The sequence below is a fragment of the Netta rufina genome, assembly GCF_964035555.1.
Source record: "Netta rufina genome assembly, chromosome: 3".
NCBI lineage: Eukaryota > Metazoa > Chordata > Aves > Anseriformes > Anatidae > Netta > Netta rufina.
Window position 1 is genome coordinate 45,595,988 of NC_140125.1, and position 17,531 is coordinate 45,613,518.

At 35.4% G+C, this 17,531-nt stretch overlaps 1 protein-coding gene across 1 annotated transcript; it reads right to left on the bottom strand.

Moving 5' to 3' along the window:
• Positions 1-266: 266 nt before the first annotated feature.
• On the bottom strand, positions 267-14,528 carry ERMARD (ER membrane associated RNA degradation; the record flags this gene model as incomplete). Its single annotated transcript, XM_084284132.1, has 17 exons — positions 267-522; positions 1,131-1,244; positions 2,258-2,467; positions 3,869-3,997; positions 4,748-4,827; positions 5,084-5,167; positions 6,056-6,226; positions 6,847-6,915; positions 7,459-7,488; positions 7,909-8,011; positions 8,612-8,726; positions 9,994-10,130; positions 10,747-10,844; positions 11,874-11,963; positions 12,519-12,620; positions 13,161-13,300; positions 14,360-14,528. 17 exons carry the CDS (start codon positions 14,526-14,528, stop codon positions 363-365), a joined length of 2,001 nt encoding a protein of 666 aa, XP_084140258.1. The 3' UTR covers positions 267-362.
• Between the last annotated feature and the right edge of the window lie 3,003 nt (positions 14,529-17,531).

Consider the following 17,531-nt stretch of genomic DNA (forward strand, 5'->3'; position numbering starts at 1 on the left):
TTTGATATTTTTTTTCCAGAGCTTTTATTCATGCTCTTCTCTTAGATGTTTTCAGTACAATAAAAAACTTTTTATATAAAAAAATCTAGCTACAAAACATAATATACTTAAAGTAGAACTTGCATCATCCTGAATAGGCTTGCAGTCAATCCTTCTTAATAGATTTGGCAAACAGCTCATTCTTCAGAAGCTTGATAATTCAACTCCAGTCTCAACAGCCTTCTAACAAAAACAATACATTTTGAATCCAAAATTTTACAATGACTGATGAAGTTTGCTTTTAAACCTTAGACTCGTGAAGTTTGATGACTTCAAAACTCTTAAGATATAACAATATCCTAATAACCTTAAAACTATTTAATTTATGTAGCTGATTGAATTAATGTTAGCTTTCTGTCACTGAAGTTCTTTATTTTTATCAAAGCCTTATTTGTAAGCTCTTCAGTTTCATCCCACTTGTTTTTCTCTGGGCTTGTGTATGTCACCAAGTTTTCAGTATATTGCAAGATTGACTTCAAAAACCTACGAGAAATAAAAACAGAAGAAAAACTCATTAAAGAACCTAAAAAGAAAAAGCTCTCAGTGCCTGACTTAAAGTTACTACATTCTTCTACTTCTGAAAGAAATGTACTTGTTCATTCTCACTTGTAGAAGTAATGATTTTCAGAACTGCAATTAAACACTGACAGAGAAAGAATGCAGTCATATAAAATATAATACAATTTTCCTCATATTGCTTCTTTTATTTTCTCAGTCAAATGTTCAGAATACAATCATCTGTTAATTGACACACAAGGAGTAAAATTACTAATATATTAAATACAGCTTTTATATACTAAATTTTTCAGTGTGATCATTCTCTGTTTATACTAAGGAGGAGTCTAATAATTAAAAATGTGAATAACTGAACCATATATTTCCAATGAAGTTATTTTAGTTCTTAGTGAACATTGTATGACATAACTGATGACTAATGATAGAAAGAAGGATGACAATTCTTCTGCAGTAACTTATGTTGTTCCTTTTTTTTTTCTCTACAGGATTTACATTACAGATCAAATTTATTCAAATGGCTACAAAAACAGTGTGTGTAACTTCCAATTACCACAATATAAGTTATATATACTCACTTTAGATACTGCTGATAATCAGAAGGAGTCTTCTTACAAGCCAAATGGACATTGATTACTTCCAGAGTAATCAACAGTAAGATGAGCCGCAACACCGGAGACAAAAACTTAATACTAGAAATAAGCAGAAGTATTTAATAATAAATAAACTAAATCTGAATTAAACTGAAATCACTAATATAAAAAATTCCTTAGACTTCTGGATCCATCCTAAATAGTTGGATATTTAATAGTAGAAAAAAAAAAAAAAAAAAAAAGACTACAAAAGACCATAAGACAAAAACAGGCCAAGTATCAAAACTATATAAAGACTATAAATAATGAAACCTCAGAGGAGGAATAGAAGAGAAATACATGTAATTAAGACTCCAGAGAAAACCTCACCAGAACCCATTACCCCACAGATAATAAAGTGGAGATCAACTGAATTACAAATATGCATTGTCAGTTTATACTGTTTCTTGAATAACATGTTTTAACATTTTGAGGAATACAACCTGTCCAGGAAAATCGTGCTCACAGTTTTCCCAGTTTTTAAAGTAAATTCATAAATCCTTGAAACACACTTATGAACAGGAACAAAATTAATGGAATCCTAAAAATCGCTCTTCTGTCTAAAAGATGCTGACCCAGCCATGAAAAAAATCAGAAGAACTGAAGCAGGTAGAGTCTTGAAATAAAATTAACATATTGCATTCTGGTAAAACTCAAATGGCATTTTTATGCTTAAATAGGAAAAGCAGGAGATATATCTATCTATCTATCTATCTATATATATCTATATATATATATATATTATATCTATATATATATATATAGATATATATATATATAATCTAACATTTAAATGTTACTTTTATTTGAAAACTTATAATTTACAGTGTAGTAGTCTAGCAGTGCAAAAAAAATATATTAAATTGGTCTCTAATTTGATATTTTCTGTTATTTTAATATTACTACATAACCATAAACCTGTGTTGACACTAACTCTGACATGGTTAATGAGAACATAACACTGTATTTTAAACTTGTAAAACAAAACACAAAGCTAGCAACAGCAGCATGCAGCCACTACACCACAACACCATAAACATAGCCACAAAGTAAAGAAAAACACATCAGCCAACCTGTTTAACATTCGTAGATAGTTATGCCTTTGGCGAGAACGTAGAGTCTTTTTCATCCACTGTTTATATCTCAACTCAATGCTGGCAATAACTTGTTCCGACACTTGATGGCACTGTACGCATATTTTACGGAGTACCACTAATACTTCCAGAACAGGCCGTGGAGAATAGAGTGTGCAAACGTGTTTATCACAAAGTTTTACCAACAGCCTCCAAAAGAGGAAGTAATTGTTAATTTCAATATTTTGCTAGATGCATCTAACATGAGATATATTTCATATTTGGTGTGGTTAGATTTGCAATGTTTAACTTAAACTGATTACTCTTACCTCATGACCAAAAAAAATAAATATCTTTATACACTCCGTGTACTCTATCACTTTACTAAATGCAATTGAAAAGTTACTGGTGATGAATGTGTTTTCCATTTCAAATCAAAGAAATACAATGACAATAAATAAAAACATCTAGCTGAAATAATGCACTAAATATACCAAATCAGGGCATTCCTATGGTTGGAGACTCCTACCATACTTCAATTCACAATGAATTAATATAATAAAACTTATATGATAATAAAACTTACTGAGACAAAGGTTATTAACTAATACTCCCATTAGTGTATTGTCTTTCTTACAGGCAGAACAAACAGCAGACTTAACACTTCTTAATATAAAGGTGGTGCTGCCATTGTTTTAATCAACTGGACCAGATTATGAATTGTTAGGAGATCAAATACCTTTCTCCTGTCCTTTTCTGATCTACAAACATAACATATCACATTTCACTTTAAACACTGTTCTTATAAAACTGTTTCTTAATCTCCTTCACACCAAAATTCTCTCTCAGACAGCAAAACATTAACAAGTAAAAGTGATAAAAGCAGAAAACTCTTACAATGGTTTAACAATTTAGCAGTTGGGCTGCTCTTTAATGAATTGGAACAGTGCAAATTGATGAATAGAACATGAAAGGCACACCGTCTATATATGTAAAGCAATGGGTACCATCCTCTTTGCCTTATCCTGCCCATACCCAATAGGTTTTATTAGGAGCACATTGTTCCATCATTTTTATTTAGTCATGAACCTCTTCAGAGTACCACAACAGGGCCAATTAAAAGACAAGTTGTTTTGATTATTATTCCATGTCAGTTTTAACTGGACCTACCAATATACCTCTAAAGTCTGAAAAGTGTGACAAATTTTCTATTTCAGAATCTTGGTACTAGAACACATAAGAATTATGTAGTGACATATTACTATTTTTTAAATGCCATGCACAGCTATGACATCAAACACATTAAAACAAAATTTCTGATGCAACTTTAGATTAAAGCCCACTTAATCAAGTCAGCACATAAATATTTACATATATTGCTTCCCCAGTCTGATTTTTTTTTTCCCCAATGATGAATTCTAAACTAAATCTAAATAAATAACGACCCAGATCTACAACATCTCATTGCTGCAGCAGCTATATTGGAACAGCACTTGAAATATTTCAAGTACTGTTCTGAAAACAAGAAAATGAGTAACTTAGGTTTGAGAGTTCTTGTGCTGAGCTACGTGCAGAAGTTGACAGTGGGAACCCAGAAAACATCAAACTTACCTCTCTGTTACAACACTATTGATAGGATCATCTGGACTACAGCAATCCTGGGGCAAATACTGCTGTACTTGAGAGAGGATTTCAGCCATCTTCAAAATTAAAGAACTAGTTTCAGTATTTCCTTCTAACCTTAAAATAAACAAATAAAAAGATCGAGATGACAACACTGTATAGTGCTCATTTGCCTAAATGGCATAGATTGAGATGTAGATATTTTGGATAGCAATGTATATGTATTTGATAACCCCTCTTTCTACTGTCTTGGTTTTCCCTTTAAGTATAACTTTCCTTCTCCAATTAAAATCAGCCTTTTCTCAGTCTCAGCAGTCTCTTAAACTCCTCTTAATCTTCTGCTTATTCATTAAAATTGCGAAGCATACTGCATATGTGCTTGGTGCATTCCATTTTCACCTCTCAGATCTAAATCAGTGTAATTTCCTATTTAATATCTTTTGTAAAGTCTTCCATTAATTTAGTTACCAAGCCCTTTTCAGAATAAGCAATTATTTTCTGTTTTACATCTGGTGAGTCATCTTTTGTTTTTTGTTGTGATGGGCTCAATTTCTAGTTTAATTTCCTAACAGCTCCTTCAGTATCTCTTCAGAAACAGAACAGGGAGTCACTAACACCCTTGTGTTGCTTTCAAATGGTTCCTTGTTGCCTTCTAGTTAGTGCAATGCTTGTAGTTTTTATACTGTATTTGCATTATATATACACAGATACGTATAGCACAGATTAAGTTAAAAAGAAAAACAAAAGGGTCTTTACACAGCCTCTTTGGTGTCTATCATCTTACTAGTAAATAAACTTAAGGTACTTTTCATCTCAAATCCAATTTTGAGAACTTTTTTTTTTTTGTTATGAACAGCATATACGTACCCTTTAACCGCTTGAACATGTGCCTCAGACACTGTTGGTAATTCAGGCCATAAGTGAATGCTCTTCATGCATTCCAGCACCTAAAATTCAAAAACGTACCATGAAAAATTGTATGTAAAGTATGATCTTTGACAGATAACATTTTATTTTTCTTAGTGGCTATTTTAGAAAGAAACTGCAACAACTGGTAATCAGTTCAATAGTCATAATTGTATAAACTGACACAAATTGTCAAGGTTTACATTAGGGCAATCAAAGCATGAAGACAGTAATTAAGACTAATTTTAAGGATTCACAATTTTACGGACTAAAATGCTTTCAACTGTAAGCATTTACCTGTTTCTTTAGTCGGGAAATTGGATGAAATTGAGAACGGTAGCAACTTGCACAAGTCATCAGTGGTTTTATGATCACATGTTCCTGATTACAAAATCAACAGTTGACAGACAGCAGACAAAATACAACATTTTCTTCAAACTGTCCTAACTGGATGCAGAATTAGACTTATGTTTAACTTTATGCAAGCTACCTACACTACTGAAGTCAATTAATTTCATATGTCTAAAGCAATAAATCAAAACAATGAGTTCTTAAAGCTTGATTTCTTTGCCATATTTCAACAATGAAACCTGACTGCAGCTGAGAGAAAAGTAACCATGAACTCTCAATGCAGCAGCATGCAAATCTTGAGAAACCAGAAGGAAATCCAAAGTATAAATGAAAGATTTATCTCAAAGGTTTTTGTTTCATATTGAAGGAAGTAATGCCAAACATGAACAGGAAATTTCTGAGAGTGAATATTGCTAATGTTAAAGCACACGTATTACTAGACAAAAGGTATATACAAATTCACAATATAGAGTGTGGACACAAATTGCATCTCCATTTCTGAAATGTTATTTACAGTGTCTCAGAAAGAAAGAAAATCTCAAACATTACGTGCCTCAGTGGCTGAGCTACAGCTGTTCTATTTACCTTTCCAACAACACAGCTGATGAACAGGCTAAGTATTGATATAATTTAACAAATCATATACAGTACCATCACTATAATCTATGGATCAACTATCCAAATAAGGAGTAGTTAATCAAATTAAGATACAGTAAGAAGACTTATTCCAGAAAACTTTCTGTACTTATTTTACTACAATACTAGAAAAACATCCTTGCACAGCTTTTTTCTTGGAGGAACACTTTATTTCCATGAAAAGCTGCTGTAAAGAAAGATGCAGTCATGACACTATCTAAAATTACATTCAGCACCCAAAACAACTGAAGATTCTTCTGACAGCATAATATTGATCCTTACCTTGAAAGCAACCGTGTCTTCATCTGAGAATCTACAGAGAAGTGTAATTGCAAATGCAACTATCTGATTGGCCAATTCTCTAGGAAATGTTTTTAAATTGATCTCTCCATGACTTAAATGGTCTCTTATACGTGGACCCTCCTGGTGGTTCAAGAAATCCCAAAGAAATTCCTGTGGAAATTCACACCAATGGTTGTGAGTATACAGAATACCATCTGAAAGATAAATATGTGACTTTGTCTATAGGAAAAATGGCATTTAGATGCTTAGAGAAAACAATGCACTCTATGCTTATAACAAAAGGGCAACTAGTACATCTTGCTAGCTTCTCAGGAAAATCAAAATTCCCATACAAGCTATTTCATAATGGGTAACAACGAATTTCCTTTAAATTTGTGTCCCAATTTCTACATAGCTTCACTGCCTCCGAATCAGTGCAATAAACTCATGTCTTTCTTGCAATCTCAAGTCTCTAAATTCAACACCTCTAGTTTTCATATGTTCACTGTTATGTTTGGGTTACAACATGCAGAATGTTCTTTGGTAGGTTTGCAGCTATGTTTTTATGCCACGTGCCCACCTAGTATTACATGTGCCCCAGAGGAAGTCAGAAAACAGTTTTAATTTTCCCCATATGTGGCAACAGTTTTTCTCCTGCTCTATAAGCTAAGTGGAATAAATAAATAAATGATCATACATGTATCATTATTCTGAAAGAGAACAAAAATAAAACCAACAAAAAAGACAAACAAAATTACAACAACAACAAAATGAACTTTCAAAACACTTGCCATGGCAGGTTCTTCAAGAACTGAAGGAAGCTGGTTGATTTCTTCATTATCCAAATGCTTTTTTAGCATCTAGAAAAAGTAATTTGAATATAAATGCATTGTTGAAAGCCAAACAATCAAAGCAAAAACACCAAGTAAATAGATTTTCTAATATTAAGCAAATACTTCTCCCATGCCAGAAACAAGGTATATATTTACTACTGATTAAATATTTGACTATTTGAGATAATTCAGAAGGGATGTAAAATCTAGGACTTCTGCTGGCAAGGCTTATTTGTATTTATTTGAATAGCTGAATCTAGGAAAATTGCAGAGTATGTTTCTTTAAGATGAATAAATAAAAAAGTAAAAGCATTTAGATTAATCTCTTCATTAAAATTTGTATTGATTTTGTTATCTTCTGAGGGATGCCAAATTTAAAGTATGTTTTCTGCCATTATCTTCTATTTGGAAAAAATTAGAAATAATGCCTCATCCAACACAACGAGAAAGTGATTTCTGATCTCTATAATGAGAGACATGCACATGCTTGAATTCTGACACTGATCCATATTTAAAAAAATAAAATAATATAAAATATAAAAAAATAAAATAAAATAAAATCACAATTACCTCATCAAAAGTGGTGTAGAGAGCAGAAGGCTGGAACAAAAGATAAGTATTATATGATTTTTCAAAAAAATGCAAGCCATACTGAAGTTATACTTATTAATTTATGTGAGATACTGGAGATACATGAATAGCAAAAAACCCTCAAAAGAAAAACAGGACTCTCAGATTTTTTAGCAAGGTGTTTTGTTTTGTTTCTAATAAACGTAATATGATCTACTTTCCTCCCTTAACTACTGTTTTTGAACACTAACCTTCACGTAGTTTTTCAGACCACTTTTAGTAGGGAAAAAAAAAAGTGTTCATGAAACTTTACTGGAAATTTCTAAACGATGTTCCACGATTTCTCGGAATGTTGGTGCAGGAAAAACTGGAAGTATCACCTTGCTTCTAGAATAATTATTCTACAAATACTGTGAGTACTAAATCATAATTGACTAGACAGAAATTTACCTCAGCTGTCAGCAGTCGATTTGGACATTTATTAGTTGTAGTGAAGAGCAATCTGAGTCCAGCTTCCAGCTGAGGAAGTAAGAGAATCACACAATCAGCATACCTGAAAAAACAGAGATACCCAAAGGGTTTTTCTTCCCTTATAAATATAATCCAAATGGAAATTAGAGCCATCTTAGAAATATTCTTTCAGGCCAAACAATCCGGACCAATATTCCTTCATAGCGAGGACCTTATAAACAGATATTAATGACTATCTGTGCCCAACAGAAGCCGGCCACCTAGTTCAAATCAGCTCAGAGATGACACTGACTTACAAAAAGGTGGAGCATGGAAGATGGAAAAAAAAAATTATTTTTTTTAAATATGTTAATATCTGAAGAGTTACTTCCATTCACTTTCTAAAGCTCTTCTTCACCACATCTGCTGCAGTTCCTCAGCTTAGATTTCAATACATAGTTTATATTACTTTATTTTGTGCCAACTAGAAATAAGTCTGCCAACCTTCTGAGGGACCATCATTACAATGCATAACTATATGTTTTTAGGCAAAAGATTTAGCTAAAAGCTTTGGAATCCACAAGTGCTGCTGACTAGTATTCTATAAATAGTGAATATCTAGAAATGAAAAGACTAAAGAAATTAAAAGACTGAAGACTACAGACCAAGACTAAAAATAGGGAGAAAACAAATCAACTATTACCTGCTTTGCTTGAAGGCTGTTAAAGCAGCTATCCAAAATGGTACCATTGATTTAAATACAAAATTAGACACTTGTACTAGCTCTTCTGCTACACAAAGTGTTTCATGATTAAGATCTGCAAGTTAGCAAAACAACATTAATAAGTTACATACAATCTACATTTTTCTAATTCATTATTAACATTTAATTGAATAGATTACTTCAGCACTTATAAAAGCAGACTTAAAAGCTATTCAATTTATTTCAACTCTGCAAGTAGAACAGCAATCACAATACATTTAATATCAGAAAATCAATTTATAAGATTGCATTTCTACTAATAATATAAAGTGACAGCGTAAACACAGTAAAAAATGCCTACAATTTTTTGAGACTAAAATATTACACAGCAACTGGCCCCAGTGTCTATTGAGATGTTCTCCACGTGCTTCAAATACTTCAAGAAGTATAGTATATCTTAATCCCTTTAATTCAGTAAAAATCTGTAGAATAGTGTTTTAAAAATAAAAATATTGTTTCAATTTTATCAATTTTTCTGTACCAACATTTAGCGGAATACTTTATACTTCAATGCTACCACATAATGAAAAAGACACTTATTAAATCATATTATAAACACATTCCACGACAAGCCATAAAATAATAACTTAATTGTAGTAGGTGTTTTTCTGAAGCACACCAACAGCTACAGGATTTATACTACATGATGATTTGAATATTACCAGCTTGATATGGTTTCATAAAGCCCCATTCTCAGTTCCGTGAACAGAAGTTTCACTGACAAATTGATCAAATAGCACAAACAGACTATGGTCACTGTATAGACCTGGATTCCTTATATGTTTTTGTTCCTCTGAAACAGTGGGAATATACCAAATATGGCCTGAAACTACAGTGATGAGGAGATTTTCATCTGACACTCTTCAGGTCCTTCCCTGAGAAAAGCATCAGGGTACTGAAGATGAGGCATCGTAATGTTTCACTACTTTCCCTGAAATATGCAGAGTACTCCTGCTGGGACTTTTGCACCTGAACCCCCCTGATTCAGGAAAAAAATAAAGATTTGGTATGACTATTAAATAAAATACATTTTCATCATCAAAAGATTGGAACACGAAGTCTTCATAGGCAGTAATGTTACACATTTCAGTGTGCTGCAATTATTTTGGAATGCAGGATTTTTTGACTCAATAACGAGTAGAATTGGTTTTGTATTAAAAAGTGGTCCTACAAGCACAATAGATTCATCTAAAGACAGCAAATGGTATTTTAGTTAAAAAGATTCAATCTTAGAACTGGGGAAAGTTCTAAGTTCCATTATTTTTAACAACACTTTTGGACAATGAAACAACAATAAAAACAGTTAAAGGTTAAATACTTGCCTGGAAATGCAACAAGCTCCTCTAAGCTAATGAAGGTCACATAAGGTCGATGTACTAAAATATATTTAGTTTTCAGAAGATATGTCTGTAATAACTGACCCAATCCTGCAGTTAAAAAAAGCAGCATAGCACAATATCTAGGGAGAATACCATAACATGTTAGAAAATCCTGTATAACTGAAACTATTGCAAAAAAATCCACATTTGTGGGTTGGGGACAAAGGTTTCTTCTGCTTTTTCAAAGAAGATCCAGTACCTGTTCTACCCATCCCTTTTGAGTAGGGGGTGCTTAATGATTAACTACATTTACAAGCATGACAAAACGGGGAATTAGGAAAAAAAAGCATCAGTGTATTCTACTTGGCTGCTGCTGCTGCTCCTCCAACCTGCTTTTTGTTCCAAGTTATTCCTGACTGTCCTAACAGACAAGGAACTGTGTTTCATGAAAGACCTTAAGTTTTGTCAGTTTTCCTGTTAGTAAAACACACTGGTCCTAAAACTCACCAGTTTCATAACGGCTTAAGTATTCTATGGAAATCTAATTCCAAAAACAGTAGCAGCAGCAGAAAATTGTCAGGATACTGCCAAAGGCCTTAAGACACTTTAAAAAACAAAAAGAAAAAAAAAAGAACTAAAATTTACTAATTGCTTTTCAGGAACTGTCAAATATAACTGATAAGTTATATTTTAAATATAGTTTTAAATAAACTTACTTAGATTTAATTAATTTAAAATAGTTTTAAATTAACTTACTTTGCAGGAATTTCTTGTGGGGATGCAAACCCATGCCACAAAACATTACGAAGATTCAGACCATACGGTGATCCAATGAATACCCTTAGTACATCCATCTAATTAATAAACAAAATGATTACTACATGAAGAAATCTATTATTTGTTACCTTGTGTCTTTCCCTGACAGGAAATTTAAAGAGTTATTGAGAAACTATAATGCCTACTGTCAAAATGACTAGGCACAGATTGTCACAGTAAAGGTATTGAAAGGAAATCTTAACTTTCTTGAACATGCTATAGAATATAATAAGGAAAGAATAAAACTTACAAACATCCTAAACAACTATGACAGGAAAACAAGATCAAATTTAGCTCTTACTTATCACAAAAATACACAATAATTTGGCAGAAATTTACATAAAAAAGGCAGAATTTGCATTCAAAGTTGTATTCCCAGACCACTATCAAACAAAAAGGGAAACTGTTTAACTGTAAGACTTGAACTTTTCCACATGCCTGTAAGAATTCCAGAAATAATCCTTACAAAATTACTAGACTGGCTAACAAGATATAACTCTGTCCTAACAAAAAAAATTACATTTGTAAAACTGTATGAGAAAGACCATCTACTTTGTTTACACAAGAGGGTAAATGTCATCAGAATTTTGTTTTATTATTTTTATGCAAATGGAAATGGGCTAACTACTTTCCTCTCTTGGAAAAAAAAAAAAAAAAAAGTATGGTAAGTGTTATAAAGCATTTTACTACAGTGGCAGTGAAGAGAAACACAGCTTTAGAAGCTGATTATTAGGTGCGTATTTTCAAGTAGTACAACTCAAAAAGATGCAGACAACTCTGCAGTTTTCTTACCCCTTGCCAAATATATGGAATTTTGTGTATGTGGGTTTTTCATGTAGAAAAGCAAGTAAAAACATATGGGCTTGCCTTAGAAATCATTACCATTTACAATTATAATATTCACTATTTTTTGCCATATATCCCCCAGATTTTCTGTGACACCTACATAATGAAAGTTTTCCCAATATATTTCAAAATTTGCAGTGCAAGCAAAGGTTATGTTTGGAAACCTGGCAAAAAGAAAACCAGCTCTGTAGTTGTTACTTATTTCGAAACTATGCACTTACTACATCTTGTCCAAAAACAACTGCAAGCTGCTCAGAAGCAAGCAAATCTCTTAGAAGGAAGGGACAATCTTTACCAATCAGTAAATATACCTATTAAAGAAGAAGAAAAAAGTAAAAACAATTAAAGCATAAATAATTCAGTATATTTCTTTGTATTTCAAACACAGAGCCTGACAATTTTATCCAGTAATCATTTTCACTATTGAAAACAATCAGGGTGTTGAGGAAAGTTCTCCAGCAGCCCATTTCCAGCTCTTAGCTCTTGCCTCTCCTCAAAGAAATTAATACATTATCAGGTCATCTGTGGAAAGTATGCTGCTCTGTTTCAGTTAAATAACTCAGAGCAGCAAAGACCTGCTATATGTTCACAGATTAAGCAAATATTCCTCTTTTTTAATGAAATTGTTTAGGAAGTGCATTCACACGAGCAACTCTACCAGCACAGGTGATGGGGAACCAGAATGCTTGTTAGTGCAGCTGGATCCAGAAGAAAACATCTGTCCAACTGGATCCAGGTGTGGCTACGCTACTCTGCACTACTACAGTACAGGGTAATTTCACTTCTTCAAAGTGCAATTAAATCCAAGAATTTGTTCTCACGTTATAAAAGAAAACCTGCAATTGAATACACATGGTGCCACTTACATCACCCAAAGCTCTCTCCAAGCATGATGTCAGCTTCATTAAGCCAAGAGCAACTTCTGTAGCTCGCGCATATTGTAGAACATCAAATACTTCAAGAAATAACTGTGATTTGTGGGAAAAAAAGAGGAAGAATGTTGCATTAAATATTCAGAAGGAAAAATCAAATTGTCAAAATAACACAAAAACATGACCTAAATACTCCTCTGTGATTGTCACTACACTATTACAGAATGAAAACCATGCCACAGTGATAAAACTGTAGATGTCTGGAGGGTCACTACTTTAGACTGTCTCTTGTATTTTTAGTCACAACTTATCTAGAGGCTCACATCTAAAAAAAATAACTAACTTTACACAGTAATATTTGATATTAGACACTGATTATTAGTCTTTACAGAAAAATAAAATAATACCATCTTAGGTTAGAACAGGCTCAAAACATCACGTGTTCTTTTTGTGGCAGCATATATAAAATCTAACTAGAGAGTCAGGAAAATTAGAAGTGACAACGTGTCAGAGAAGGACAATTAGTTACAAATTCTAATCATTTTGGTTCACTGATCTCTCTTGAGTATTCCTATATTGAACTTCCACAAAGAGATCATGTGTCAAAACACAAACTGTCCACATACATTTCCATACCTCTGTGTAGTTTGTCCAGTGGAACCATACTGCATACTGAAGTACAAATTGGTCCTTGGTTAGAGATTTGAAGTGCAAATTAACTGATTCACATACAGGTCCGAGTGACTGGACACTTTTGATATAATCCACACTTTGATCTTAAATTGAAAAACAGAAGGTGATTAGAATACCAAACTTCCTGAAGTTCCAATATTTTAAGAACCATAAGAAGTAGAACCTCCTGTAGCCCATGTACATATTTAGATAAACAATTTTATCCAGATTATTTTAATGCAACTGATACACTACAATTTACTGTCCAAAAGAGCACACAAATGAATTATGGAAAAGTGTAGTGTGAAACCAGGTAAGATCAAATGCCTTCTCCAAAAAAAGAAAAAAAAAAAAAAAAGACAATGCAAGAAATATGGAATTAAAGGGCATTATTATGTTCTATCTTCTTTGAAAGAGGAAGAACCTATCAGTGAAAGAGTACAGTAATTCTATACAACCAAATTTGAAGCTAGTGCAGGCTCAGAAGCCTCGACCAAATTGCACCACTTACACCTGTTAAAGAACGCAGATGGATGTGGCACTTATAGACTGGTATCATTTCTTCTCTTTGGCGGGACATTTTGAAGCAAAAGAAATTCTTCTGTTTCACTGAAAAATATTGCTTGAGGAAGATATACCTATCATTTTTACCATCTTCGGAAAATAATAAAAGCTTCCAATTTGTCAAATGAAAATTCAGCCAGCTCATCAGGACATAGATATTTGTTTTGCTTAACAAACGATTACAAACTGCTCTACGTACAGAAGTGAAAGTTGGGAAAATAAGAACTGAAGCAATAGTAGGGCTACTAATTGCTCCCAGGTGTTTTAAATTTACTGCAAAAGGCATTTAAAGAGTATAGAAGAAACCAATTATGAGGCAGGAGAAAGGCAGAACTGAATTCCTCACATAAATGCAGGAGCTGTGAACTGAGCAGAATGAGGAAGGAGAAGCTACTATGTAGTGCAGATTACATGAATCTTAGGAGTTAGTAATAACTAATAAGCATGGATGAAATGTTTAAAGCTGGTTGTAGATAGGAAATATACATACTCCAGCAAGTGAAGCTAATGCTACACTGTAATAAAATGTTATGACTAAGCCAGGAGTACTGTGAAGAATCAGTTTTTATGTATCATTACTACAGAAGGTAAACACCAACCTGATTCAAGGTAATGCAAATGCTCTGTAACAGCTTGCCAACATACTTCTCCATTTTCAGACACAATATTATTAATATCATAGATGTCTTTTTTCTCAAATCCAAGTTTGCAAATCATGTAATGCACAGGTGGAGAAAGACAAGTACTGACTGAGCCTGGGAGTGCCATCTAGAACACACAAAAAAGGTTCTTGTAGTAAGAAAGTATATGAGAACAAGCACATTATTATCGAAGGATACCTGTCAGCACAGATACACAGACAGCAACACAGGATCTGTAAACAAGTAATACAGAATCTGTAAACAGGTTAAGTTTTGGAATGCAATTTCCATCTATACATATTATGAAAGAAACTCTCTGAGCAGAACCACTCCTCAAGAGGTGGAAGGCCAGAATTACTCTTATTTGCATATACCAGTTTGGTGTATTTCTGAATGGTTGCATCCGCCAAGCTAGTGACAAGGAAGAGGGTGGTGAGGCACTGGAACAGGTTGCCCAGAGAGAAGCTGTAGATGCCCCATCCCAGGAAATGCTCAAGGCCAGGCTGGATGGGGCAACCTGGTCTGGTAGGAGGTGTCCCTGCCCACAGCAGGGGGCTGGAACTGGGTGGTCTTTAAGGTTCCTTCCCACCCAAACCACTCTGTGATTGTATGAAGACAGACAGACGAAAAAGATCACAGCCTGTACATATGTTCTGCAAAATCTGACCTTTGTGCAGAAATTGACGTTACTTCAAGCAAAACCAAGTGCTTCGGTCTTTACACCAGCAAGAAAAGAGCAAGTAAATTCTGCGTGAGCAGGTAGTATTGGTAAAACAATCCAAATATAGGCATTACTTGCATCTTTGTCTAAGTGGGAACTTGGAACATTCAGAAGCATATACTGAATATGCAAAACGAATAATGAAAGATATATATGACAGATATGAAAGAACATGCAAAAAATTTGAACCATTCATACTAATGAGGAGAAATATATTTCTGACTTAGTAAAAAACAAAGTCTCTTCTTTGAAGAGGTAGCAAAGACAGTTAAGAAATTGCTTAGAAAATAAAGGATGACAACAAACATGCAAGGGGCTTAGTGTTAAGTTGGCAAACACAACACGTTGTTTCCTCTTTAATTATGAACTCAGGCTCACAGGACCTACTTTCTGAATTCAAGACTGAATTCAACCGCACAGGTAACGCCGCAAACACGCCAGCTCCTACAAAGACCCGCTGCCAGCCGCCCTCGGCAGCACCCCACCCGCGGTTCCCCACCAACCCAAACGCTCACAAACCACGAAAGTTAGCCTTTCGCGTCGCTCCCAGGCACCCCAGATTTCTCCAGCAGATACGGGGCATCAGAGCAAAGCCCACAGGACCGCGGCAACCCCTCGGTACCCCGAATAAAGGCGGCGGGGAGCCAGAAACACCGCATCCCTATCTCCCCCCCAACTCCCCGCCGCAGCCCGGCGGCCATTACCTGGCTGCTGCCCGCCCCGCGCCCCACGTCACGGCGCCGAGGGAAGGCTCCGCCCGACCCCGCACCGACGGCCGGGGAGGAGGCGAGGGGAGGCGGCCGCCGCCACCGGCCCCAGCTCCGCGTTGAGCTATGGAGACGCGCCCCAAGGCGGAGCGGCGCCTGAGCCTGTCGGCTGCCCAGCGAGAGCGGCCGGGCCGGCTGCTGGAGGGGGTGAAGGTGGCGGCAGCGGTTGTAACGGCGGCGGCGTCCCGGGGGGTGCTGGGGGTGGCCACTTCGCAGGTGTCAGAGCCGGCTCGTTGAGAAATAGAGTTTGTCCAAATGGTGGAGGCTCGCAGCCCTCGGTGTACGAGCTCCTGCCTGCCCGAGGTCAAGCTGGCACAGCACAGTCCAGTACCGTGAGAGCCCGTTTCTGTATAGTCCACGTGAAACCGGGTCATCTGGCTTCAATAGGGCCTTTCCAGAAGGATGTAGAGGCTCAACATAAATGTAACAGCAACACTGAGAGTCATAGAATAGAATCATTATGGTTGGGAATGATCTTCAAGATCATCTGGTCCAACCATCGCCCTACCACCAATGTCACCCACTAAACCATGTCCCCGGGCAGCACGTTCAACGACACCACCACATCCCTGGGCAACCCATCCCAATGCCTGACTGCTCTTTCTGAGAAGAAATTTCTCCTAATTTCTAACCTAAACCTCCCCTGGCACAACTTGAGGCCATTCCCTCTAGTCCTATCACTGGTTATCTGTAAGAAGAGGCCGACCCCTAACACTGTGCTAAAACTTGGAATCCCATGCTAATAATGCAGGTGAAGAAGTAAATGGTACCGCCCAGTGCTTGTATTGTGAAATACAGAAGTGGACTTACTTATTAACCCATTGAAAGCCTTGGTTAATACAATCATAATGATAAAATCGTGCAGAGAGATCAGTAAGGATTTTGGTTACCTCATTATCAAGTGAGGAAATGTTTATGGAAACTTCTGTCACTGCTAATAGCGGTTAAGCTTCTAATAGCACCATTTGAAGTCCAGTGCTATAGACACAAATTTTCTTCCGTCTGCAATCTTGTACAGGTTGGAGATATTGTGACTTATGTGGAACTGCATTAGCAAAGAGTTGCTGTTTAGGTTGTAACCATTTTCACATGCTCAATTATATTGAAAAGGTTTGGGATGCTCATCTGGGAAGCTGATAGCAGAGTTGATTTTTTTTTTTTTCTTTCTTGCTAGAGGACCCGTGATGAGCCGGTACGATCTACAAGTTTTATAGCTTAGTCTTCACAGTTCTGAGTTTCTGACAAGTGTCCACAGCCTCAGTGCAAATTGTCTGTTCCTTCCATTTTAGTGTAGTGTCAGTACTATTCAGAGCTTGTGCTGTTGACATAGTATCAACAAACACCTGCAGCCAATTTGCATTAGGGTTGCCAACATCACTAGTTTGTAGCGGAGTTATCTAACTGAGGAACTGGGAGAGAGATCTAAGTAATGTTTCTAGTGTCAACATGGCTGATGTGTGATACTATAAGGAAGAAACTGCATTGCATCCCTTATTCTCAAACTTTTTTTGAAGTGAAAGGTTTGTGAACCCCAAAGTAGTGCATCTTTTCAAATAGTTATTATTAGAGCTTTCTGTTACTCACAAATGTATTTTTTTTCCTATGCCTTTTAATGTAAGCCTTTCCCTGTGGTGTTACATCA